The following is a 27,787-nucleotide window of genomic DNA, read 5'->3' on the forward strand; positions in this document are numbered from 1 at the left end:
TTTTTATCAGTGTTTCTTAAACGCTGAGCCTAATTTTGCTTAGAGTGAAAGAGCACAGAAGGATAAATATTATGGTTGTGGTGGATTATCGGGGGTACACTGAGCGCTACAGACGTGTCTGGAATATCCCTGCATGATGGTGTGCTCTGTTGCACAGGAATAAGCCGTGTGGTCGAACCACTAGAGGGCGACTTGGTTTATAGATAGGAGAACAACTGCAGGGATGTTTCTGTCTGTAAAATGAAAGTTCCACAGCAGTGTGGAGCTTGAGCTGTGTGACAGCTACCAAATTTACATAACTATGATGATCCGTGAACTTAATAGCACCTGAAAGGAACAGGTAATAAAATGTTCAAGTGGTTATTTCTGGAGAGTTTCACTTCTGGTGCAAATGCATGATCCAGATACTTTTTTTCCTGTGGGCTGAGTACATATGTATGTAGAAAACTTAATTATTTTTAGGTCAAAATGTTAACAAACATTGAAACACAAATTTTTTCATGTAGTCATTACTGTTGATTGAATTCAACAGCTACTTTCAAACTAATGTAACTGAGTATTTCAGCATCTAGCTGACTCAAAAAGAGGAATTTTACTTCAGAATTTTGTGTTGCAGAAGGATTGTAAAGCCTTAAAACAGGTCAATTTAGTAAGGATAATTCTAGGCTGGGGAATGTGCAGAGCTTCTTACGATTAGTACAATTATAAGAAATACTGAAGTCAGTTTCTCTAGGTTCTCATATTTTTTCCTTTGCAGAACCATGGATTTAGTATGGTCTTAAAATTCTTCAGTGCCCTGGAAAAGCTTCCCCCTCACCATCCTTTTTTTCTTGAAGTAAATGTTTTGATACCAAGGATCTGTTTTATGTTTAAGTTCAGGAAGTCCTTTGTAACCAGCGACTTGCTCCTGTTGAAGCTCTTCTTCTGTTTCCAGTCATAAGCATTATTTTGATGTGGGCTAATGTGTATCTATATTTTTTTAATTTAAAATCCTCTTAATAGCAGTAGTAGAAAAAAATATTTGGCTACACAGCTGTTTCTTAAACACACAGTACTGCAAAGTCCTTAATTTCATCTAAAGGCATAGATGAATGTCAGAATGATTTTACTCCACAATTGCAATATGGAAAAATAATTTACATTTTCTTGTTTTATTTTTCATACAGGGATATGACAGAGCATCAATTCTAGCACTGAATTCTTTCAGAAATTCCAACCTGACAGAAATGGGCCTGCAGGAAATAAAGACTATTGGATATTCCAGTCCAAGAAATAGAACTGATGTGACAAGGCAGTGCACAGGAGAAATGGAATCTGTGTCAGAACTCCAGCTGGGACTCGAAGTAATTGAGCAAAGCACACTGCATAAAAACCTGGAAGCCCCTACACATGATAGGACTGACTCAAGCAGCCAATTAGAAACTGCTCATTGTGGACGGGGCACAATTTATTCTTCCTGGGTAAAAAGTCCCGACAGGACAGGTGTAAATTTCTCAATGAATTCTAATTTGAGGGACTTGACCCCTTCACATCAGTTGGAGGTAGGAGGTGGATTCAGAATAAGTGAGTCAAAGTGCCTGATTCAAGACGATGCTAGAGGCATGTTCATGGAAGCATCTGTTTTTTGTACTTCAGAAGATGGAATTGCATCTGGCTTTGGAAGGACTGTCAATAATGACAACTTGATGGATGGGAATTGCACACCCCAGAATCCTCCACAGAAGAAAAAGGTTATAATTTTAAGAATCATTTTGTCTCTCTCACATAGGCTGCATCTCTTACATACTTTTCTATAGCAGAAAGAAGCATTAGTAATTAAAAAAAATAATATATACATATATAAATATGGCTAATTTTTATTTAATGTAGATATTATTCAGGAGAACCCAAGACAAGGAAAAAGGAACGTTGCATACATCCATTAGTAAATTCAGATTTTCAAAGTAATATATAAAAACGTAATTATTTTCATTTTTACTTCATGTTATTTCATACGAGTCATAAATGAGTTACTCAATAAATAACTGCTCTTCAGGTTTAAAACCAGTTACTTGTGCTACCACGAATTAAAATGTTCAGTCAGAATAGTGCCATCTTAAATCAGGTACAAGGAACATCTCTGTGAATTATTACAAGTTGCACTAGCAGGTTTATGATTCTAATGCTTCAGAACTCTGATGCTCATGTACTTGCAGTATCTTTCTTTCACTGTTACAAGCACACACAAATCCATACAAGTCCTTTATCTTAATTTCTTCTTCTATAAAGCACTTGCTTTGGTAGACAATCACAACAGAGAATTGCTGTTCTCCTCAACAGCCCCTGTAGGTTACATCTTTCACTGTGGTCAGCTGGAAATAAAGTTGGAAGTTAAGCCTGTGTGAATATCCTGACTATTGTCAGGTTAAAACTCCTTGACTCCATACAGAAAGGTTGAGAGATGTTGGAAGTAATGGTTTCCAACGGGGTAGTTACTGAGTCCGTCTCATAAAAGTCAGTAGAATTTGTTGAATTATGTTCTTCATGAAAGTAATAGTTGAGGGACTGGAGGTGAGTTTTGTCTGTGTGTGTATATACATTTGTGTCCAGTGGGGTGTTTTGGTCCCATCATGTCCCCTGGGACTTCCCTGGGAGCATCTTGCATGGGAGTGACCCATGACTACTGTCGCAAGTTGCTTTACCTCTCTTGGTACCCAGATATAACTGAAACAAGGTAGCAGCCATGTTCTCGCATGGTCCTGACCCTGACAAGTTCTGTAGTTCCCATTCTGTATTCCTGCTGTTTTGCAAAGCCAACTGAATGTGGGAGTTGTTAAATTTCTTCAGCTGCTTCTTTTATCTGAAGGGGAAGTGAATTTCTTCTCAAGTTGCAGCAGCACCCAGTGGGTGCATTGCTAACACCCCTTTCTCTTACTGGCAGCCCATTCTTTTCCTGGCTGTTACTACTTAGTGCTTGCGCTACACTAATGCACAAATGAAAAACCTGTGGTTCTCCCTCTGCCTCCCTTGCGCACACAGACTCTCTGCCTAAAATCAGCATCTCTCTGGTGTTTCCTTCTCTCAGCACTGTGCAAGTTTGTTCCATTTCAGTATGGCTCTGTACATGGTGGGCACAGATAAGATTTCATCTGTTCTTAACATTTAAGCTTTGCTTTAATCTTCACAGTATCCCACTCCCGTGATGTGGGAAGTATAAAATATTTCAGAGCAAGATCAGTTCTAAACCTAGACTTTTTCCTAGGAAGAATTAAGTGGTTTGGACTTCTTATGCTGCCATACAGATGAGTTTTTAATGGATAAAAAGCAACTATGTGGGGCTGCAGACAGAGCAGCCTTGTTGCTTTCTAGCTCTGAGTAGAAGTGGATGTCTGCTTTTAGTGAGGACCAAGCAAGTTCCCTGATAAGGAGAAGGAAAGACATGAACTGAAACTTCCACGGCACAGATTTCCTTAATAAAACATAAAGGTGTCTGAATGTCAGCATTTCAGATTGTGAAGATACGTAATGAAAGCATGTGAAAATCTGTTTTTCTCAGTGGAAGTAATCTATTAATGTTCTGGATTTTTAATCTGTGAAAGTTTGTGTTCTAATTTATATAGGAACTCGTCTGTATGTGTGTATATGTGTAGACACACATAAATACGCATAAAGTATACACACAGACAGATGTAAAGTAGGACTGCTCATCTCTTCCTGTGTCATTGGTTTTGGTAATAAACTTTTTACTTGAAATTGATGACTGAAATATTTTCTGAATTGATAAGTAAAGGCACTGATTTGAATCAAATCATGAAAAGAATGTCGTGATCCAAATTCTTTGTTAAGAAAAACATATGAAGAGCTCAGAAAATCTCCCCATTTATGCAGTAGAGTGAAGCAAAAGTTTAGTAGATTTTTCACGCGGGATCCAGTGTGAAAGTGACTCAGTCTCTTAAACTCAGCATTACGTTACCAAAATGCTCTTCCCTGTTCCAGGAGGAACCACAAAGTACTTTGTAGCTTCGGCCAACAGTATGAATTTAGCAGCAAATCTTTTCTGACCCACATCAACTTCTGCCTCTTCCCTGGGCAAAATGCACACCTCCTTCTCCTGGCAGCAGCTCTTTGCGTCTTCTCCATAGTCATTACTACCTTGGTGCCCTGTAAATTTGCTCCAAACGTGATGGAGCATCTTCTGTTAAGCTCCGTGTGTTTTCTTCTAGAACCAAGTAAATGGTATCTTACTGAGGGAATGTATTCAACTGAAAATGTCAAGAAGGAAACGACTGAACTTTCTTCTGATCTTTTCTCCATAGGTATCCTTGCTAGAATACCGTAAGAGACAACGAGAAGCTAGAAAAAGTGGCTCAAAGACGGAAAACTTTCCCCTCGTTACTGTGTCTCCTCATGCTGCTGGTGGAGGAAACATAAGTAGTAACAGTGGTGCTAATGATGGGTTTAACAACAGTGGTGAAAACGGGGAGCAAACTGATAGCGCTGCAAGCCTGCCTGTACCACTGCCAACTGCTGTTTATAATGCAGCTCCAGAAGACGTGGGCAACAACAGTGCAACCAAGGAAGCTTCTTCCAGTGAGAAGAACGAGCCTGAGGTTCAGTGGTAAGTTACAAACCAGTAGGACAAAAGTTCTGAAACATTATTTACTTAATTCTGTCACTTCTGGTTGGAGTCTGTTTTTGTTAATAAGATTACTGATCAGAAAGCCCTTTTTTTGGATTAGAACAGTTGTCTGACCTCTTACCTCAGCAATACAGCAGATACCTCACGGAGAAGAGAATATATGGAAAATTATCTGTAAAATATGTCAAATTATTTTTATTCAGGTTTGTTTTTTTCAAGAGCAAAAAAAAGCGTTAGCTTGAACATGACAGGTCACCTTGTTGTGTAGGTTATAAGGCGGTATAAGTTAAGGGCTGTTGTGACTCATGAAGAAATGGTATCGCATTCCTTCTGCAGAGTGTTCTTGGTAAGCTGTGTGGAGGTGGGAGCTGGATGGAGGGGGCGCTGGGACGGCTGTGAGAGAGCAGGGTCTGCTTTTCAGCATGGCCTCAGCTTTGCATTTAGCTTCCTTGTATTGCTGCTACTTCATCTATGGCTGAAGATTTGTTCTCTTAGACCTTAAAAACTTTCCAAAAGTACCGTAGGGAAGAAGGAAAGGAGTAATCTGTGATGATGAACAAAAGCTTTTACAGTAGGAAGTCCTTTTTCAGTGATCCAATTGGAATGCATTTTTCTTGTTTGCTGTTATTTACAGTGTACAGTAACAGCATGCAGTCTACCTAACAGTTCCTTCTGCTCAGGTAGGCAGTGTGTGGAGATACATGCATAGTTGCTTATGGTGGCTGGATGGCTCCCCCGTGTGCAAACAATATGCTGTATTGTACTCCACACCAGGTATTCCAACAGCCTTAAACACAGATGCAATGTGAAAGGGGATGACATAGCATGGCTTCAATACGTGCAGCTTTTCCCACTGTGTTCTTAGGTAGCCTGAAAATAGCTAGTTTTTCTGCCAACTCTGTCTCCAAAACATTACTGGAACAAAATAAGCACTGCAGTTCTTTATGCTGGAGTGAAGGCCTGAGAGTGTTGCAGATGAACATGGGCTGAGGCACTGAGTACCACCCTGCTTAGATTGCTCCAGCTGTTCCAGAATAGAAGGATTTTGTAGAGCCAGCTGAAGAGACAACATAAGTGCAGTCTTCAGTATTTCACTGAAAAGTGGCTGTAAGTTCATTACGCACAAAGCAGTGTATTGTATTTCAAGGAAAAAATGTGGGGAATGGGCTGAACCCCAACGTTTATTTCAGTTGCAGCAGTGTTGTGGATTACTGCCATATGATCTTGCCTAAAAGAATAATTGAGTTTGTAACTACAGAATGCTGTCATTACTGTTCTCGATCACATTGTGTGTAACTGATCATGAGAGGCATAGCTGTCATTTTACTTACTGTCTAGTAAGATAAATCAAAAGCTTGAATAGTTTCCATCTATAGTTGTGCAGTATTCACAGCTGTGGATCTGTTACTAAAGGGCAAGTTATTTTATAGTAGAGATAGGGCTTTTGAAGTCTGCTTTCTACAAACGGGGAGTATGAAGCAGTACTCACTACCTGTTGTTTTTTAAATGTGATTTTTGGTTTGACAGCTGAGAATTAACTCCACATGGCTGTGGAAGAAAAGAATTGACATTTCTTATAATAGGTAACAGGGTTGCAGGAAATCGGTGTATTTAAAATGTAAGAAAATGCCTAACAAATGGCATTTCTTCTGTAGCATGAGTTATTTGGCTCTTATGTGCAGCCAACCATGTCAACTTAACACGCCCCAGTATTTGCATAAAAATAGTCTGAAATTTGGCCCATGGAGGTTTATCGTTGTAAATTAGGATGTGCTTCCCTCTTCCAGGACTGCATCAACCTCTGTGGAACAAGTGAGAGAACGAAGTTATCATAGAGCTTTGCTTCTCAGTGATCATAGGAAAGACAAGGACTGTGGTGAGTTCATTTATTACACTGAAGGTAGATACCTCTAACCAATTCCCCCGTGGTAGCCCCTAATCGTTCTAATGCCGTGTTTGGGTCTGCTTCATCTGTAGGGGGAGAGTCACCCTGTAGCCCATGCTCACCGTCCCATGTTCAGTCTCCCACCTTCATCTCATTCAAATCTCATTTCCTAGTTGCAGCTTAAGGTCCATTCTTTCACTGAATGTATGGAAGGTCAGTAAGCAGATGACCTTGTGTGACACCTGATATATTTGAATGATCTCTTACAACAACTTCAAGTAGCTCTTTTAAAGTCAGATATGAAGTGCTTAGTGTTCTTTGCAAGATAACTTCCTTTTCCTCACTTCAGTATTAACCTCAAATTTATGTCTGTAGAACCTGATGCTGAAAATCCGGAGCCTACTTCTGAGTGTCCATCCCCAGATACTTCACAGAAGACGTGCAGGAGTCCTTCAAAAGCAAGCAAGGTAATACAGTGTGTATGCAGGTGCATGTGCACTTGGTGTGCATTGGAACCACGTGTATGTGTCTCTGGTTTATTTTTAGAACATTACCATCATGCTTTACTATTCAGCTGAAGATGTATGTGATATTTCTGTTAAATTACTTAACGTGGGTAAACGCCTGTTAGAACATGTGCAGAAGTTCCAGCATGCTAAAAAGTCTGTGTTCTTTTCCTCAGTAGCCATATCTGCTCCTCTGTGGTCTTGTGTAGTCACAGAAGAGGTTTTGTCAGTGGGTTCAGTATTGCTACAGTTCTGCAGGTGGAATGCTGAAGAACTGGCAGAACTGACAGCAGTGGAATGACTGAAGTACTCCTCCCCTTAGCAGGAGCTGGCTCTTGCCAGGCCAGGAGTAGTGCTGCTTCTCAGTAGAGGCAGCGATATGAAGAAAGCCATTCAGGAGTTCTGTGTACATTATGAAATGCAGTAGCTCAGGTTGTAACGACCAGTGTGCTTGCTCGTGTTCTACCAGTTCTAGAATGTTCAATCACTCTGAAAAAATACTTTGTTTTATTAGTAATTATTCCTTTCAGACTTGGAAATGTGAAACTAACAAATAACAGATTGTGGCTTTGCCCCGACAAGCCATGTTTCTGTTACTACTTCCAAATGCACTTTCTGGTCTTTGATTTTTAGAGCACAGTTTGTATGTACTTGCTAGAAATGATGCCTGTGCTAAGTTTGAGCTTCCTTCTGTCACAGGCTTTCATATATCAGATGCATCCCGTGCCTTCATGTTTTTCTGCCGTCAGAGAGCACTATTCTGAGAAGCTGCTTCTCGCTTTAGTGCTTTCATAACTAAATGTTCTGAATGTTTTGCCCTGACTCTTTTTGTTCTAGCCCTCTTCGCCGAGTCCTGTAGTTTCAGCACCATCGCTGGGAAAAACACCCACGAAGGCAGATTCACACTGGGACGCTGCAGCGAATGCACCAGAGGCCGAAGGTGTGAATCATCCGAAATCAGAACTGCAGCAAAAACAGCTGACAAATAACGTCCAAGCACTTTCAAAGACTCATCCATCTCAATCACATCTGCGCAGTTCTGCTGAGCAACTTTCACATTCACAGAAGTTGCCTTCTGCACCTTTGAAGCTCCACTGTCCCCCTTCACCTCACGTAGAAAACCCCCCGAAGCCATCGACGCCCCACGCGCCCGTGCAGCACGGTTATCTCTCACCAAAGCCTCACTCGCAGCAGTTGGGATCTCCATACAGACCTCATCATCCACAGTCACCTCAAGTCGGAACGCCCCAGAGGGAAACGCACCGTGGTTTCTATCCTGCAGCGCCAGCCCTTCAACCCAGTAATCAGCAGCAGGCCAGTGGGCCGCTGTTCGCTCAGACAGCTTCAGGACAATCCTCGGCTTCTTACAGCCAGTTCAACCAACAGAATTTGAACAGCAATGCGCCACCTCCCCCGCCTCCTCCACCCCCTTCTTCCACCTACTATCAGAACCAGCAGCCCTCTGGAAACTTTCAGAGTTACAGTCAGCTGAAGGGTAGCATCCCCCAACAGACTGTGTTTTCATCTGGACCAAATCAAGCACTTCCTGGCTCTGCGGGTCAGCAGGCAGTGCCGGGACACCACGTAACTGCAGGGCATTTCTTGCCCTCTCAGACCCCCAGTATTCATCACCAGGCTTCAGCGTCTGCTGCTCCTCCTCCTCCGCCGCCGCCTCCTGCTCCGGGCCCTCACCTGGTTCAGCAGCAGAGCACCCATCAGCAGCATTCTGTAGCACACGTCGTCGGCCCGGTTCACGCTGTGGCAGTGGCTCCCGGATCTCACATTCACTCTCAAGCTGCCGGTCACCACCTGCCGCCCCCGCCTCCGCCGCCGGGCCCCATCCCCCACCACCAGCCTCCTCATCCTCCAGCCGGACACCAAGGTTTGCAAGCACAACACCAGCACGTTGTAAACTCTGCTCCTCCTCCCCCTCCACCTCCCCCATCCAACGTTATAGGCTCGGGGCACCACCCGGCGTCGGCACAAGGGTTACACCACCCATCGCATCAAGGACCCCCCCATTTTCCCTCGGGCGCTCACACGGGCGTGTCCTCCTATTCCTCGCAAGCCCCCCACCACACGACGTTAGGACCCGGACCTCAACATCAGCCTGCTGGAACAGGGCCTCATTGTCCACTCCCCGGTCAGGGTCCCCACATCCAACCTCAAGGACCAAACAGTATTGCTACCCCCACCGCTTCAGGGTTCTGCCCGCACCCTGGCTCAGTAACGCTCCCGCACGCAGTGCAAGGACCGCAGCAGGCGTCACCGGTGCCCGGACAGATCCCCATTCACAGAGCACAGGTGCCGCCCACCTTTCAGAACAATTACCACGGTTCAGGGTGGCATTAAAACGGATCCCCTTAATCCTAAACATTTTTAAAATGTTCTGTAAGATAAACTGTGTATATTTCGTATGTACCGACGGGAGGTACTTTTTAAAGCTTGTACATGATACTTTGTATAAAAGCAAACACCAGTGCTCTCTCATTGTATCTTTCCATTTTTTGCTTTTTAAAACTCCCCGGACCGTGCTGTTCAGCCAGTATTAGCTATTCCTTTTTGGTTTGTAAGTGAACATTCCAGCTGTTTTTTCTGGCAGTAGGTTTGATGCTGCATAACCTTTAAAGTTTTATCGTTGCAGTTAAATTCATTTAGTGAATGTTTTCTATATTACTTTTATACATATGTAATTAAAGAAGTACACAGGCTACGTGATGGCACTAACAACGTTGTTTTTTTTTTTCCCCCCCATTTTCTTCTGTCGACAGTTCTGTGTGCATAGAGATAGAACAATGCAATACCAGTTCTTATCGTTTCGGTGTGGACATGGCTTTTTGTTTCATCAGTTATTTGCAGAAAATGTAATTTAATGTATAGACCGTTTCTAATGTCTGAGTGCTGTAAATACTGTATTTCTTTTGCTTGTAAAATGGCTTAAAGCTGCTTTCATTTGATAGAGTATTGTATATAATAAGTCTCTTTTGCAGAAAAAAAAAAAAAGTGTGATCTTTGTGAAAGTAGTACAGTATATGACCTTTAATTTTTTTTAATATACTGTCACATTGCAGCACTGGTTGGGCATTTTAATTCATGTTAATAAATCACAATTATGTCAGTTTTAACCACTTGTCCGGAAGGGGTGCTGTGTGTTGAGGGCTGCCCTGCCCGCACGGAGCTGTGCGGCTGTTCCTGCTGTGCGGTGCCTGCTAATGGCCTTCCTGTCATTGCACAGCTGGCTGTAGAAGTGAGTGCAGGAGGGGGGATTTTTGTTCCCTTGCTGAGCTTAGAGGTGAGGAAAAATTGTTTGGATTCAGGCAGGGTCTGCTGTCAGGTGATGCTGGATGCGCTGGTGAAGTATCCAGTTTATTTGATGTTAAGCCACGCTTACTGGTGCGTTGTGTCTAACATATGCCAGCAGGGTGGTGCAGTAAAGCTCTATCAGGTGATGTTCTGTTCTTAGTTACAAACCACAGCACCACCTGCACAGGTCAGTACGTGCCTTCCTGCTTCTGTTGGAGCTCTTACTGCAGTATGGTGGGAGCGAGACCTTTATAGCGTAACTGCGGTGTATGAGAGTGTCCTGCAGCTCATCAGTGAGTGTGTGCTGAATTCTGTTCATGTAACGGAACAAATGCTTGCTGGCTCTCTTTCAGAACCCAGAGAAGAAAACCAGCGTGCACCTTCCTCTGCTCTGGCTGCCAGAAAACCTGCCACAGGACAGGATGGGAAATGGCAATTCCTACTCACTGAGAAAAAGTGGTAATTCTTCCAATATAGACAGTACTGGGTTTACTTAAAACTATTTGCTCATAATCATCAGAAAAGTACTTTAAGTGCTTCCATGAACAGTAACTGGCTCTGCAAAACACACAAACACGGTACGGAATATGCTGCGTTCTGTGCAGTAGAAGCAAATTGCCCGGCTACCAACCAAAGCAGCAGAAAAAAGAAAACCCAACAGACTCTTGAGAAGTCTATGGCCACAGTCACGGCTGGTTAACCAGAGCCACCTCCACCTATGATCTGTTAATTGGTAGCACGTTACATTGCAATTATTGAGTGACCGGGGGGGACAGCAGAACAGGCCCAGCATTGGCCCCATCTCCCTAAGCTTTGTTCTGTCACCCTGGTCTCTCACCCAACCTGCGTTTAAACTGACGCAAACGCTGATATTCTCTGCGTATTTAAGAACAACCCTGAAGTCAGTTGCAGCATCCAGACACTACCAACAGCACGGCCAGGTGTGAAGCGTTAACGATTTACCTCTCTGGATTCCTTTGTAGCCTTTTGTTTCTTCTCACCAGTGTCATCCTTGAGGCCTTTAAAAGCAGTTCCTGTGAGAGGAAGGAAGCAGCAGGCAGAGGCACCCGGTGCTGACACCCCGCTGGTGCAGGGCCACAGCACAGGATGAGTTTCTGCAGCCCGTAGCGTTGGTGGTGCGCTCCTTGGTGGCCCCCGGGTCTTTGTTTGGATGAGGTGTGTACGGGTGTAGGGAGGGGGGTGAGCGGCTGCTTGCTTACATGAAGTTAAACACCTTGAATGAAACACGGCTCGGTTTGGTCTCATTTCATTTAGCACCACACAACTGCAGCCCATCGTTCCCCATTACCCTTCAGAAGGATCGGATTTGTCCCGTGCCATGTTGGTTACAGCTGAACAGAAAGAGCTGCACTTCAGCCCGGCTCACCCCCACCCACCACCAGCACGGCGCGTCATTCTAGCCAACAGTGGGCCTAGGGCTAGCAAAGATGCCAATGAGAGCACACTGTCTGAAAAAACAAAACACTTTAATTAGACAACTGCAAGCACCTCAAACAACTGGTTATTGTTACAGCATGGGGCTATCTTCTCACAATCTAGTTATTGCAAAGGCGTGTGAATAAATTTCATATGGACAGAGTCAATAAAAAGTGGCACCATAGTTACATGAAAATCAGAAGTAAGCTTACATTCATCCCACTGACTTCTAAAAGAGGCCAAAACACACCTCCGCACCGTACATTCTAAAATCTGTATTGCCTATAAGCCTCAGTCTATGTAGCTTTTTTTTCCTAGGAAACATGTAGTTCTGCGTGCAGCGTACAAAGAACTGTATGTCTGGTTATGGGAAGAAGTGAAGCTAGTGCAATTTGTTTTAGAGACACGTAAAGCTATGAATGGGATGAGCATGATCTCGCTTCCTGCCTTTTGCCCGCTGCACTGTGACTATTGGCAGCTGTGCTCCCTTCGCTGACTCAAGCACACGCTTTTATTGTAAAAGATCAGTAACTCTGCACAGAGTGGTTCTCATGCTCGACCTTTAATTTGTTTCTTAAGGTAGAGTACAGCTTACAGTGCTTAGAAAAAGGCAACACCATATGGTACCATGTCTTCACTATCACATTGTAAGGGAAATTGCTATTTTTCTTTCCTTAAAAGCACTTAAAATAGGCAAAAGTTCTAAACGGGAGTGCTAAATGATAATGCATACTTTATTAGAAAGAAGTCTAGCCTTCCTTTAAAGTGCCGTTTGGGGAATGAAATCCTGTAAACCAGAGCCACTTTGTTTAAAATCCAATGGATGGGAACTGCTACAGAATAGAAGGTTTACACAATTCCTTAAAGCAGTTTGAAGTCCACTACATGCAATCGGTTTGCTATAGAGCTCTCTAAAACTTAGTAGCTTTACTCTGAAATTGAGTCCCCGGTCCCATATTTAAATGGAAATAAACATTTACAGGGTGCATTTACATACACTATAATACAAGAATGACGTCCCTTTGCCAGAAGATAAAATTGTACAGTTCCTCGCCCTAAACTGGCTTCTGACTTCATAAATTTCTTACGCTTGTAAATTATATAATATGCATCAGCTAAAATAGTTCTTTCATAAATAGTTACAAAACTTGCCAAAACACATGGGAGGAAGTTTCTTTTGTTCAAAAATCTGACATCTGAATGCCACACAACACAAGAAACAATGCTTAAAGACACCTTAAGTGTTTTCTGAAGAAAGTGGGTGAGTAAACTACTAGCTGAGGACAGAAAGACTACCCTTCCCCAAGAACACAGTGCACGAAAAGCAAAATGTCAAACAGTACCTCAAGCAAAATAAAGGTCTGAGGGTTGAAGCCAGCTCACGCGTGATCCTGCTAGAGGATTTGTGACAGTCACCATTTAGGTCCGATGCATTGAAAAGTGGTTGCTGGCTTGTTTTATAGCTGAGAAATGCTGCTAAGAATTCAGCCACGGATGCCTCAGGCATTCTCCAGCTGAAGCGCGTTTCTCTGGGACCATTTCTAGCATGGGGATCAGGAAATCTGTAAACTGCGCGGCGTCTTCGTGAGGCCAGCCGTACTTCTCCACAAGCACGTCGAAAAGACTCCAAGGCTTCAGCTTCGTAATGTGTCGGAGTTCTCCTGCAAACACAAACATTGCTGCTATTAGAAAAATAGCCCTTTGCCCACTGGTGGCCAGTGCTTGTTTAGTTCTTCTCCAAGAAGCACTATTGAGGAAGGTCAGCGCACTGCATGCCTGCTGGAGGTCCCCACAGTGAGTACGGCTGGTGGTGAAACCAAGGAGGCATCCCCAGAGCAAACTGCACCTTGAACCCAGACAACACTGTGGCCGGTCTGCTTTTTTCTGTTATCTTGGAATCCCTGAACATCTCGGCGGGGGAAGGCACCGGAAGGATCGCAGATCCAGCTCCTGGCTCACAGCACTGCCCAGAATTCAAGCCCTGCATCTGAGAGCATTGCTTAAATGCTCCTTGAACTCCAGCAGCTCAGTGCCGTGTCCACTGCCTGGGCAGCCTGTTTTGTGCCCACCGCCCTCTGGTGCAGACCCTTTCCCCAACTCTTCCCACCCCTCCCCTGACAGCTCCATGCCGTTCCCTCGGGCCCTGTCGCTGTCACACAGAGCAGAGCTCAGCGCTGCCCTCTGCTCCCTGTGAGGAGCTGCAGACCTTCCTTCTGTTCCTCTACACAGAAGCACTCCATCCATCTCGTGCCCACAGTCAGCAGGAACACTGCCGGCCAACACCCCCAAATCTCACAAGAACTGCTCCAACCTTAATGCACGTCTCAGCAGCATGGGTCGTGCTGCTTCACGACGTTACATTTGCCATCAGCGCAGCTGCAGACCAAGCCGAACACAAAGGTCTGGCACTGAAGGCTCTGCTCCACCTCTGCGGAGGCCCGGGCTGGCTGCTCCCATGAATGCAGCCCCCGGTGCTGCCCACATCATCTTCAAACTCACCAGAGCCCTGAGCTCCACCAAAAAGGTGGCACGTGGCCAATGAGGCAGCGTGATTCAGACCAAAGGAAGGACGTGACAGCTCTTCAGCCAGCAGGCTTGGCCATACAGACACGTGTATCTGCAGGCTGACAGGACTGACGGGAAAGAAAGGCTCTTTTGGCCGCTCCTCCTCTGCTGCCACCTCCCTGCCTCCCAGGCTCATATCTGGGCCTACCGCTCTGTGGGCACTTCTACCCTCATCTTGATCCTGCACCATCCCCAAACCGCTGGGGCTGCCGGTAGATTCTCAGCCAGCACTGGAGGCTGATCACGACTCATCCGCAGACTCACAGCCGCGCTGTGTCATCCTGCACAGGGCACACAGTCACGCTATTTTAAGCAGAGTGGTTTGGCAACCCGATGGCTGCCTGCAGCTGAAATCAGCCACCTGCAACCCGCTGCCCATCACGGGCTACGTGACTTCAGCTCCGAGTCTCCCCACAACCCTTTGGCCATGGAAGTTCCAGGGCGGCTGAAGGCAGCCATTCCCCCAGCCTGCCTCTGGGAGCCAGAGCCAACTGCTTGGCGGTGCCATGTGCACAGCAGGGCATGTCTGCCACCTCAGCACAGCAGAAGGCTCTCCTCATGGTGCCACCTGAAAAGCAGCTCTCCAGACACTGTCATAAAGGCTCCAACACAGTAATAAGACTGCAAATGGTCAATCCCTGGCAAGAGAAGTTTGCTGCTGGCAACAGAAAGTAGGATGTGCAGCCCACGGCGTGCAGCTGCCCTCCTTCCTTTCTGTCCATGGAAGGAGGGGACTGAGACAGAGGAGGGAGAGCAGAGCGTCCTGTGGAAGTTCACACAGGGATGGTTCCAGTCGCAGCGTGTCCCATGAGTAACACTGCGTCACACAACAAATAAAGACAAAAGCCCTGTCTTCATCCTCGTATTTAAATTACGTTGTTTTAGGCGCTCTGTTCTCAAGGAAAAACCCAAACACATCAGAAGGCTGGAAATCCAACGTCGCTGTCCAGTTTGTGAACAAAATGCACCTGCCATAGGTACTGCCCCCCAAGCACTCCTGTGTTTTCTTCTTTCCATGCTCCAGTGGCACGAAGTGCACACGGCTGCACGCCAGATGCTGCTGTTTGGTGGCTGTCACTGTGACACCTGAGGTCTCCGCATACTCCTCGTGTTTTGTAACATGGGGCTTGAGTTCAGAACACCCATGAAGCTGGGGCCAGCCTGCCTGGGCAGCACGGCACGCCACAGGGCTGCGTCAGCACCACCACGGCTGGGAGCTTCCTCCCAGAAGTTCTGTGAAGGCTGTAGAAGAGCTTACGATAGGATGCAGTAACAGCAATCTTGTGGTCCAGACTTTAAATGAACACTTCAGTTCCACACTGGGGATGCTGGAGGGTCCGTTCCTGCCCCATCACTTCACTGTTCTGCACATTCCTGGACACGCTGTCCTTGATTTGCCTATCCCAGGTAGCAGCAGCTCCTCAAACTCACTGCCCATGGGTGGGAAGTGCTGCTGTACGCCCACAACTGCATTTCCCTGGCACTCACACTGCTGTACAACAGCTGCTTCCAGCTTATCCACTGCTGCCACCACTCTGTAAACACCCAGCAGCCCCCTCCCCTCCATACTGAAGTCCTGGGTTTTCAAGCTCCCCAGTAATGCAGCTGCTGCCTCTGCCTCCATTACCCCCAGCGTGGCCGTGGTAGCAGCCCAGCAGCTGCCACATGCAGCTCCTGTGCCCCCTGGCCCCACACAGCCTCACAGCCCAGTGCCAGCAGGGCAGGCCGTGGTGCTGCCCCAGCACCTGGCTGGGAGAGGAGGGGATGAATACATGGAGAGCTGCATGTGCCCTCCCGTGTAAGAAGCGTGCCTTACAGAGCAACCTGGGCAAGTAGCAGGCATTAACAGGGCAGTGTATTTGCTGGGGTTAACTCTGTTCCTGTGTGCAGTGATGCACAGCTCAGCTGCAACCCGCGGCAGTGGCAGCACTCACAGTGAAACAGTGCAGAGCGGCCACAGTGCTCTGTCCTCACCCATCCTCCTGCAGACGAGGATGCAGAGGAGGTCCCCAAGCACAGCTCTGAGCACTGCCCTGTTGCACACCCCGTGCCTGCAGCCCGCAGCCCTCCCTGTGCGTCCTCTGCCAGTGGGTGCCAGCAGTGCACACCCATAGAGGAGGACGGCTCCGTTCCAGCAGCTCACAGCTGTGCACAGCTGACATTTACACGGACATCTGACGACAGATTCACACAGACACTTGTCACACGTTGCTGAGTATGTCCCAAAAGGAATTTTAAATGAAATACCAAAACGAGTACTGCAAATTTTTCACTTTCCTCGAAAAGCCAAGTTCACACCACAGTAACTCCCTTAAGAAGAGCTCTCCATTAAGTGGAATATGTCTCCAGTACTCATAAGTGCACACACTCTCCTTTTGGATAGCATTATGCTTTAAATTAGTGTTGCATAAATACCGTTACCTTTTTTGGTGAAAAACTCCTTGGAATATTTCCCCAACATAGCGTATTTTCGAGGGATTTTTCCCAGCAGTTCAATGATCAATGCTATGTGGTCTGCATTGGAGAACATTGCCAGCAAAACAGAAACATACAACAGTTTAATCAGTACGGTGCATGCACACACTAACATGGCCCGGCACAGACAGAAATAGATTGAGCCTGGCAAAAAGACACGCGGCGCCCCGTGGTTGTTTGGAAAGATGCTTTCAGCAAAACCTCTTTCTCAGAACCACATCTGCGTATCGGCTGCCACGAGCAAGTTCTGCCGCTTACTGTAAGGTGCAGCACCTTGTTATCGGTTGGGAGCTTTTGGTTTTAAAAAACAGAATGAGAGCTCAGATTGTGGCAGATTTCTGCATATTTTGCTTTTCAAAACTAAAGAGTTGCTGCACCATTTCAGAAAACACTCCTCAGCGGGACGCGCTGCCAGCGGCAACAGCAATTCCACTTCTGTCTGCATCACGGCACCGTCCAAAAAGAAGAGGTACTACCTCTGCGATTGAAGAATTCCCGAGAATATTTTCCAGATAGAGCAAAGTGCCTTGGGATATTGCCTAGCAGCTCTATGATGTGTGCTATGTGGTCTATGAGGGAGAGAAAAAAAAGGATACGGGAGTGGAAGGGGCAGGGAAAGGATGGGATAAAAAGAAGAGGAAAGAAACTGGAATTAGTAAAAAATCAGAAATAGTTTCAACTCAACAATGTTTGCAGCAAATCCATGCAGAGGTTTCCATGATCAGCAGAGCTCTGGCATCATTAGTAGCACTTAGGAACAATGAATGATGCCCACGTTACCACCGCAAAGGGCACTTACAAGCAAACAAGCATGAAAATGGACAGGTATACAGATGGAAGCAGGAGTTAATTCTCATTTAAAAAATAAATAAATTAGTAATCGTCTAATTCAGATAAAAATCCACAAAGTAAACATTATTCCAGTGCCAATCTTAGACATTACTGCAAAGTTCAAATTCTACGCTGCTTTTCTAAGCTAAGATGTTGTTATTCTCAGTCAGGTTTCCACACAAATGCAGTCTTACAAGAGGGGCAGTTTAATTCCTTCAGGCAGTTGCTAAGTAGATGAATATCTGCAGAAGGGACTTTTTGCCCACCCACTGCTACTGATGGAACTTACAACTAAAAAGAAGAAAACCGTGTTTATGTTCTGAAAGCAACGTGTATGAACAGTTCACTAACAACAAAAACTAAGCCCGCTGTAAGCTTGCTAGAAATTCAAGAAGGTGGAAATATACAGAAACACGCGGTACCTCAGAGGGCTTTCATACCTTCGTCCCTGGAATAGTCTTCACCAGAATGTGGTTCGAACAAATAATCTCCAGTTGCTAGCTCAAATGCCTATAATGTAACATAACATAACAGACGTTTTTATGGGTATTTCAGAAATAAAGCTTTCAATCTTAAAATGTCAGCAATACATTGAGTGGAACAAAGATGGAACCAATGCTCCAAGCCAAAGGCCTGCAGTGGGACATGAGGCTCTGCAAGGGCTACTCACCTGGGAGCCACGGGTCCTGCAGTGAGAACAGCACAAACCTGGGCTCTGAAGGGAGCCCCGAGCTCAGCACCAACCACCCCAGCAGTGCACCCCAACATGGGCATCTGCCTGCACAACTGGGATGAATGGAGGAGCTGGGCAAGGAGCGCAGGACCGCAGCCCAACCAGCCATCCTGAGCCTTAATGTGTTAAATGGGCTCAAGGTAACAAAGGTGAGTCAGGTTCTTCTAAATACAGGGGAAGGAGCTATGCTTGTACCTGAGGGCTACTTATCTGCCAGAGATCAAATGCCGAGGACTGAAATAAAAACGTCTGCATCGGAAATAAAATTCACTGCTAACTATAATTAATCACTTCAAATTGCCTACAGGGTGAGCTTCCCTGATGACTCTAAATTTACATCAGTTTCTAAAAGAGTCTTTTTGATGAACCTGAAGCCATCAAAGTAAACACTTCAGTCGCAGGGTAAATAAAATAGCAAGGCAGAGACTGATGAAGGAAATGGGAAGAGATTGATCCCTTTGGGTCACTGTGGTGCTCCCACAGGATGCACACCCTGCAACAGGTCAAGACAAAACCTATGGGCAGCGTTTCTACTTCTGAGCAGAGTTTCTCCATTCAGATGCAATGTGTATTAAAAGCCTCCGAGGAATAAAATAATTATGGGAGACTGTACTTGTGTACAAATATGGATCTGATTTGTCAAGCAATCCTCTTTCTGCTCAGGATCGCCAATTACCCAGGCAGCCACAGGAATCTAATTCTTTCCAGGTGGTCTAAGAATCAAGCTGCTCTCCATCTCCAAGACCAGCAAAACCATTCCAAATCAGACAGAACTTGCTGGCACAGCTTGGGAAGGGAATTTCACTGCGTCAGAACATTTACTATAAAATACTTGTTTCCTGAAAATATACACTTTTCTGTTCCAATCCATAGTATGGAGCTGTTAAATCACCTGTAAACTTAACCTATTTATGGGTACTTGACTTTTTCAAGCTGTGAACTGCAGAGTGATCCAAGTGGGCTACAGCCAGAACAATTCGCATAGTGCTTGAGAAGGCAAAAATACCGTTTGCTGGCATTCTTGCTGATCCTACAAATGTCTTTCATTTCTGGACGCGTTACCACTCACATTCACTCGTGTTTTTTCTTATTCTACTCTGAGTTCAAGATTGGGAGCTTTTATTTTACAGCTTAAAAAAAAAATAACCCAGAAGACTTCATAAATTATTATCAGCTACTCAAACTGAAGACATTTTTAGGATAGCAAGAAGCCGCACGCGGCCAACCCAACACAGCCAACCCAACACTGTTACTCTCTCAAGAGAGACTGAGAAGCCACAAGTGTCCCCTCTGCACCCAAGGGAAACCAGCGCTAACTTTTGTAGAACACACGGTGGAGGAGCTGATTTCTGAGGGCATTAAGAAACTTCTCTCTTTAACACAGATTCCTGGAGAACAAAGGGAATGTAGCTGAATTTAGTCACAAAGGTAAACTGCGGAGGAATACTGCTCCTGTCCCCCAAAATGAAGTATTAATAGCTCAAAATGTCTGCGTGGGATTAAAAAGATTAAATTGGAAGAAGTGAAAAACCTTTCAGAGAGAAGCACAAGAGGCAAGTATTCCACAGCGGAATTTGAGATCAGATGGTATTTAATGAGAGCTGCAAGCCCTCAGAGATTTAGGATATTTATACCATTCCCCTGCCAAAAGGAAACCAAGGATTTTTAAACTGTGATGCTGTTCCCCTTCTCCTGTTGTTGCACAGCTTTGACTCCAAGCCCAGGATGGGCGGAACGGCAGCAGCTCAGACATTTAAGTTTGTGACTCTCCTTACAGGTCTCTGCAAAACCCATAACAGCTCCTGAGTCAGATGCATGCAGGGACAGCCCAGAGACAGCCTTGCCCTCTGGGTGCCGCAGTAAATACCTGCAACACTCCTAGCATTACCTGCAGGAAAACGCCTCACCAATTCATCTGGAACCAGCGGGCAACAGGTTCCCAGAGCCCTGCAGGGCAACAGCCAGTTAACGTAAGATAAATGGCATTCCCAAGATTTCAATTCAAAAAGAATAAATCCTTGACTGAGGTTTTTACCTTAAAGTAACTGAAACGGAGTCAGCATGAAAAGCACATTGACAAGCAGGTAAACAGCGAATGAAACCTCTGGGTGATAACGGTCAGAGTTCACCTTTTTAAGCTCATGTCCACTGTGGGTGCAAACAGCACTGCGTGCAATTACTGACTCAGTGCCACCCAGAGTGGCTGGGATTCAGAACTCCAACTCTGGCAATACTCGTGTGCTCTGTACGCACTCAGCACTTTAAGTACTTTACACCCAACAGCAGGTACAGAAAACCACCCAATTCATAACTGGGTGACGGTCTGTGGTAAAATCAGGACCTGGAGACCTGCAAATGGTAAGAAGAGCTCAGGAAAGCAGAGCACTCAGGCAGTGCGGCAGGCTGAGCACATACAGTGCTGCAGGAACAAGCACATTACCAGCACAGGGCAGAAGGGATATTTCCCTCTTCTCAGCACTCACAGCCACATCTGAGACCTGTGACCAGCCTGGGGACACCAGCACAGGAGAGAAGCCAGGAAACTGCAGAAAGATCAGGGGAGGACCTCTGATATGGAAGGCAAAGCGGGGATTTACTTGTTGTACTCCACTTCCTGAAAGGCAATAATTGAAAAGACAGAGATATGCTGCCCTCAGAAGGGTACGGTGAAAGGACAACAGAGAATGGAAACAGGTGGCAATGGGGAAAATTCTGAAAGGACACAAGGAAAAAGTCATTTGAAGGGACTGGCAGAGCACTGGGATGGGCTGCCTAGAAAGGCTGTGGAAATGCCATCTGTCCATGTATGAGACACTCAATGGGATGAGGCTCTGAACAACCTGACGTAGCCTTGACATTCAGCGTGGTTCAGGCAGGAGGCAAACAGACCACTGAACCTCAGGAGATCCCTTCCAATCAAAGTATGTCTATTATTCCTATGGTCCTGCAGACGCAATCTAGCCATACTTATGGAATTACTTTCCTACTCAAAATGTTCTTCTTTTTTTTTTTTTTTACAAAAACTCAAGACTTTGAATTATCACCCTTTCTTTCTTAATGTTGACATTTGCCGCAACAGAAATCAGCACTGCAACTACTGTACGTAGACAACAAATGAGACAAAGCACACTTAACATATGGCACGAAAGCCCAAGGCAATCAGCCCTCCTTGCTGACTGCATTGGCAGTCGCTACTCACCACTTTTCTAAGGTTATCACAGAAAAACAGTCTAGACTGTTTCTCGCCATCTGCAGATGGAGAGCATTTCAGATAAATGGTCACCCTGCTGCTTTTGTAGGCTCTGCAGAGGCTACGATTCCTTCCCTGCCATGTGGCTGCGTATGAACCCACCACAATACCGAATTGTTGGCACTGCTATCATACATTATGGATCCGTGTCTAATCACACAATTGGAAATAGCTACATTTTCAGTGCATGACAGCTGTGTACTCAATCTGGTGATTGAAAATGGCTGCATGCCTCGGGAAAGATGTCTGGGAGAGGACTAGAAGAATAATTCACTTGGCTTTCATCAGGCTCCCTGAATTCCTCTTATGAAGCCCCAGCTGAAAAAGGACAACAAACTCTAGGCCAGGATTATTATTTTGACAGACAAGATCCAGCTCTTGGACAGAGTTTCAGCTGAAATGAGCTGCGAATGAGAAGACTTACTGCTTTAAAAATGGGCTCAGATATAAAAATGCTGTTCCACAGGTATGTGGGAGCATGGGAACAAAAACAACAGAAAAAGAGCAACAAGCTTTTTGAGATAAGCACACCAGGTAACAGCTTGTTGTCCCATAAACATCTTATTCTGAAGATCCAGGCAGTGAAAAAACATGAAAGGGATTTTGCACGGTTGCTGCTTGATAAGAAAGGCCAGACACACAGAACACAGACATGCAAAGGATGCTTAAAAAGGAAATAGTTTTCTATTCCTTGATAAAACTCCGGTCTCAGAATCATGCAAATGCTGAGTGGCTGCTCTGGAAAGTCAGTCATTTCCCTTGAAAAACCACTTTCTTCTGAATGTTTCAGGTTGTCCACCCACCACCTTCAAAGCAAAAGGGTGTACAGTGATTAATAACAGCATTTTGTACTGTATCTGCCTACTGAAAAACATGTGCATAGTGACTTGAAGCTTTTCTTATCTCTGGCATTTTTTGTTTTCCATTTTTCCTCACAATCCTGCTTCTGTGCAGACCGCCACATGCCATCACAGCTTCAGCACTGTGCCACTCACACGTGTGAGTGCAATGGTACTTGTGGTCCTATGGAGACATGGCTGATTCCTCCCGCTGACAACACAACACGAAGAGCAGGTGAGCACAGCTCCCTCCAAAGCCCACGTGGGAGGACATGATACAAAGAATAAAGCAAGGGGCTGAGCAACAAGCATTTAGATGTAACATCATAAGCCTGCTTCACATCATGCTCTGCTCATTCTTCCTTCTGTCCCTCTGAGCTCTCTCATACAAACAGAATGGCTCACAACAAAAAAACAATGAAACAACCAACCTGTAAGCTTGCCTGCTTGGCACCACAAGCTGTAATAGCATTCTCTCTAATCATGAAAGCTGTTTGCCTGCTCTCTTCTTCATCTTACCCCAGTAGTATTTCCTTTAATCATTTGTATTCTCTTCGGATAGAAAAAACAGCAAGTAGAATTCTCTTCTTCTCTGACTTCCTGCCTGTCTACAATATGACCTATTAGCTGCTTCTCATTGTGAAAACAAGATATTTCAGGAATCACAACTCACCACAAAAGCCACCTCAGATGTGTTTTGAAAACACACTGTCTTGTTAATGTTCTAGCTTGTGATACAGTCATCTCCTCACCACAGCTAAAACAAGGCTGTACATAACGAGCAACAGAAGTCAGATGATGGCACTCATCATTTCAGGTGCTTTTCCTGCTTCCAGTCCAAAGAACATCAATAAAGAGAAGCAGTGGAATCACGGTGCTCGCAATCATTTCCAGGAGCATTACGAAGGGATGCCCTCAGCCAATGCTAGCTCCCTCATCCTGCCAGCAGTTCCTGGCAGCAGCAGTGGAGTGCTCTGTTCCATGGCTTTTCAGATTCAGGAAATGCTAAATCATTCACTGTCTCTCCTCAGCTTTTGCTCTGCAGAAAGTGACCCTCTCAGTACTGCAAATGCAGAAATTCAGCCTGATCCAGGGGCAGTTTCAACTCAGCTAAAGGCATTGCTTGCTCATCCTTTCTTTGAGGTGAAGATGATAAACGTACTCCTTCCTTGCTGGCATAATTAAAACAGGACTTACTACAGCGAGGGAACGCAGGATTTTGTAGAGTATACTGCGAGGAGAGGTTTGCAGCGTCTCATTTTGGATGAGAGCAGTTCTGTGTCCCACTTAAGTAGGCCATGCTGGTGAAAAAAGGGCACCGTGCAGTTTCCTTAGCAAAAGGTGCTAATGTCCAGCACGTGACTGTAAGAATCACTCAGGCCCAGTCCATCAGAGCAGAAAAAAATCACATTTTGTATCATTTGTTGCTGAGCAGAGAACAAGTAGCCAAATTGTCTGCCATAGCCCTGAAAACCCTACTGGCACCTAACTCCATTAACTCCACAGCACATCATGCATGCAGTGACTGTAAGCCTCCAAAGCTGCACATCATCCAGCACTTTTCCCTTTTTTTGTTGTTCTTCTTAAGACTCTCAAATTCAGATTACCTGGTACTGGCCTGAGAATACCTTCTTTCATCCCCTAAATCTGGTTTCAAAATGTACTTTTCTTGTTTGGGGTACAAGAACTGGGCTGCGCTGAACCATCTAAATTTAGAAGATTCAGCCCACAGGCTGCTGGCTTACAAAGGTACGTATTCAATGACATAACACCAAATGAAAGGGAAGTACAAGGTTTTTAGAGCTCAGTTATTTCTCCCTCACTCGCCTTGCTTCAGTTATAAGGTATTCAAGTAGGCAGAGGCCTTACATGACTCTTCTTACGTTGATTTCCAGCACAATTAATCCTGATGAGAATCCCTGACCACTTCCACGCTAGTGATAATACAAACACAAATTCCACTTCCTCTTAGGATTCTGCACCAAAATTATGGGGTTGGTGGCTCAATGAAGCCAACCCAAACAAGCAGAGTCTGCCTAAGGACAGCAATCCATGCAGACACAACATACCACGTCCTGAAAGCCAGATTAAGGGCAGTATTCCGAAAGATGCTGTGCACACATAAACACAGACCCTTTGCGCGCTCAGGGCACCATCATTCGAGGCTTTTGTTAAAAACATCATCTTTATGCTCATTGATAAAGAGCAAGAAAGACTGCTCAACAAATGGCGCTGAGAAAAAGAGTTTGCTGCCATTGTGGTACATCATGAGCTCTGTGCTTGACAATAATTCTTTGTGCCACAGATACAAGCCAACACAGAAGCCAGTAGTTCTCCTACTCACATAATCAGTGCTACTCCCAACAAGATTGTTTCATTGACAAGAAAAAGGCAAGGAAAGACCTCAGGCTCAAGAGAAGCTCCATAAAGCACAAAATCAAGTTAAGACACCAAGTGAAGCCTGGTCCTAATGCCCTCCTGAAAGTCCTTCACAAAATCCACAAACCAAGAGGTAGGAAAAGCTCGAGGTGTTTTCTACAGAGTATCTGACACGCTAATGGATATACAGCAGATGGCAAATCCCCTTCAATTTTGCAAGGCAAGCAGTCTTCATGCTTGAGTTGTATGAGTTAAGCAGTGCTGTGACTGCCTGGGAAGCAGCCCTTCCAGGAGGGTTTGGTAGCTGTGTTGTGGAATTTGAACCACTTGCGCATGGCTTTGAAGCAGGAAGTCTTCTGTCAGAAAGAGCTACACAGACAGAGGAGTGAGGGGCACACCTAGATTGGTCTCTGTGAGGACTCTAGTCAGAAATCTCTGATCTGCGGGTCCTGGATACACAAACATCTATCGGACACATTGCCAAGCAGTTCTGTCCTTGTGAGATAAAAATATTTCCAGCTTTCTGTTCAGGCTCAAAGAACAACGGTTTGGAGTTTTGAACAACTGTTCTAACAGCCTAATGTCTCATCTTTGCTCAAATACCATCTTACTTTGCACTTCACATCACGCATATTAGGCACAGACTTCTGCAAGGTGTGCATTAGCATTCAATAGATAAATTGAGACAAGAAAGCTTATCCAAAATCAAAACCACTATCAGAATGAAGGACAGGATCTGTAACTGTATCACAGCTCCCAGTGCAAAGCCAAATGTCAGCCTTTCTGGACAAGCATTCAATACTATTCACCACTACTTCTGACAGGGAGATATGATTAGAGGAATTACCCCATACACAGCCTCAAATTCACAGTCACTTGTTAACATATTGCTAGCCCTTAACAACCCACCTCTCCCCTCTTTTTAAAGCCATGAAGGAGAAATACCAAATGCAGTCAGCACAGGGGTGAGCTGGCAGACATTATCTACGCTCAGTGAGATCATATTTCTACATTCTATATATGTATCTATACATATGAAGTAAAGAATGATGGATACTTGCAGCGAATAAAGTCACAGCAATGATGCTGAATCACTCATTTTACAGAGGACAGCTTCCAAAACTGTTCTTAACAACGCTGAACCTGTCATATATGCAAAGCAAGAATTCAAAGAGCTGGAGAATGACCTTCCTCTCCACTGAATCTGCCTCAGCACGGCTCACAGAATACCTGAGCTGTATTTTCAGTCAGTCAGAGCAAAATAAACAACGCCTCCAGCTTCAGCAGACAGTCCCCTTTGAAAACATAGGTGTAAGCACTACAGAATAAATTGACACAAATATGGAAACAAGAGCAAAGTAACCTAGAAGGATGTTTTCTGAATCACGTCTAAGTACAACAAAGGATCCAAACATGAGGAAACAAGTGAGACTGTCATGGCATCACAGTACTTCGGAACACCAGTTCTTGGATGCTTTAGGGACCGGAGAGAATCAAATCACGACTTCCAAAAATGGCCTAGATAAGTTAATCAGGAGTTTGCATTTCCACACCAGTCATGTTTCTCTGGCTGTTAATCTCTGTCAAAAACCCCCTGCAGAAAGGCTATTAAGGTCTGCACGGTTAATACCTACCTCAGAGCAGTACTCCCTCTGCTACGGGATGAGCACTTCCACTGCCATGACCCATTTCCTAATCACACAGGAATTAAAGCAGATCCTGAGGAGTTTTCAAGCTCTGAATTTTTGAGGCAATCTCTATCTTTTACATGACTGCATTTGTACAGTGAAGACAACCGCGTTCAACAGTTACATGTCAGCGATGTAAGATTTTAGTATTTCTAGTGTTTTTAAGGGAAAAAATACCATGTCTGTGGCCAAAGACAAAAGTGAACTCTACTATTTCTGCCTCACATGCTTTACTATATCTAAATAAATATTTTTTTTTTAAAAAGCAGATTTTTTTTTTCCCATGAAAATAATGAAACTTATAAATAACCATGAATCTGAATTAAGACACCATCAGCAGGAGGTTCTTTAGGTTGAGTTTGTTTTCTTGAGCTTAAAAGGGATTTGCATGAAGAAAGCAACAGAGCTTATGTGACATGAAAATGAAGGCAAGCGTAAGGGGTAGGATGAGCCCAGTATTTCCTTGCACATTCTTCATGTGCCCTTATACCATACAGTGTTTTCAAAACCCATCTAGTTGCTACAAATACTTAAATGCAGGTAAAAGATCTTGCAATATAAGAACTCATACATTGTGCCACAGATCTCAACCTTCAAAAGGGGTTTTCTCTATTTAAAAGGAGCAATAAAGCAACTCCCACCAAGTGTCAATTAGCAGGATGTAGGCTGCACCAGTACAACCTTTAAGACTATACGGTAATATAGAGTATTCAATACTGTAACAAGGTATCAAGTAGAACAGACGTTAGCAAAATGTTGGATATAAAGAATGAAACGTTTCTATAGTAGTTTTACAGCTAATTATGGGAAGAATAAATAAAGAATTCGGGATCAAAATTGTAGAAAATTTTCTATGTTTTGTTTTCAATCCAATAGAAAAATTCTACATTTTGCTTCAAAATGGAAGAGTAAATTTAGAAGTGGATGTTCTTTTCCATCTACTAAAAGAAAAACTAGTGTTGAACTCCAGAGAATACATACTTGCAGATTTACTTATAGTCAGTTACTTCCAACACATGGCTTGCTGAGCTTATAATATCTGTAGGATTTTATGTTCCTTTCAGTCCTCCTCCTCTCCGAGTTCTGCAATTCTCATCACCCACGCCTGCAAACTGTGTCTAGTATTTAAGTGTTCTCCTCATCACACACTTAATCTTTTCAGACACATATTTGTAAAATATAATGACTCGAATAAGTTCTCATTTTTAAATAGGCAAAGGTACTTCTAAACGTATTTCCAACTCTATCTGTAATGAGAAAATGCACGTAGCTTACTTG

General features: G+C 44.6%; 2 protein-coding genes across 11 annotated transcripts in view; one reads left to right on the forward strand and one right to left on the reverse strand.

Moving 5' to 3' along the window:
• The window catches only part of KMT2E (lysine methyltransferase 2E (inactive)), a 52,211-nt gene extending 42,081 nt beyond the window's left edge, over positions 1–10,130 (forward strand). For all 4 annotated transcript variants that reach the window (XM_072327222.1, XM_072327224.1, XM_072327223.1 and 1 more), the window contains 5 exons: positions 1,167–1,730; positions 4,296–4,597; positions 6,406–6,494; positions 6,879–6,970; positions 7,847–10,130. In XM_072327222.1, coding sequence (XP_072183323.1) covers positions 1,167–1,730; positions 4,296–4,597; positions 6,406–6,494; positions 6,879–6,970; positions 7,847–9,361 — 2,562 coding nt within the window. In that variant the 3' untranslated portion in view covers positions 9,362–10,130. The remainder of the gene's footprint in view (positions 1–1,166; positions 1,731–4,295; positions 4,598–6,405; positions 6,495–6,878; positions 6,971–7,846) is intronic.
• A 1,652-nt stretch (positions 10,131–11,782) lies between these two features.
• SRPK2 (SRSF protein kinase 2) overlaps positions 11,783–27,787 on the reverse strand; it is a 135,243-nt gene continuing 119,238 nt past the window's right edge. For 5 of the 7 annotated variants that reach the window (XM_072327236.1, XM_072327229.1, XM_072327228.1 and 2 more), the window contains 3 exons: positions 18,061–18,130; positions 17,266–17,358; positions 11,783–13,410 (listed from right to left, as the gene is read on the reverse strand). In XM_072327236.1, the coding sequence (XP_072183337.1) occupies positions 13,226–13,410; positions 17,266–17,358; positions 18,061–18,130 (348 nt within the window). In that variant the 3' untranslated portion in view covers positions 11,783–13,225. Of the gene's footprint in view, positions 13,411–16,735; positions 16,829–17,265; positions 17,359–18,060; positions 18,131–27,787 lie in introns of all 7 variants that reach the window. The other 2 variants (XM_072327246.1, XM_072327226.1) reach the window with 2 other exon arrangements.

Source organism: Excalfactoria chinensis, chromosome 1, assembly GCF_039878825.1.
Source record: "Excalfactoria chinensis isolate bCotChi1 chromosome 1, bCotChi1.hap2, whole genome shotgun sequence".
NCBI lineage: Eukaryota > Metazoa > Chordata > Aves > Galliformes > Phasianidae > Excalfactoria > Excalfactoria chinensis.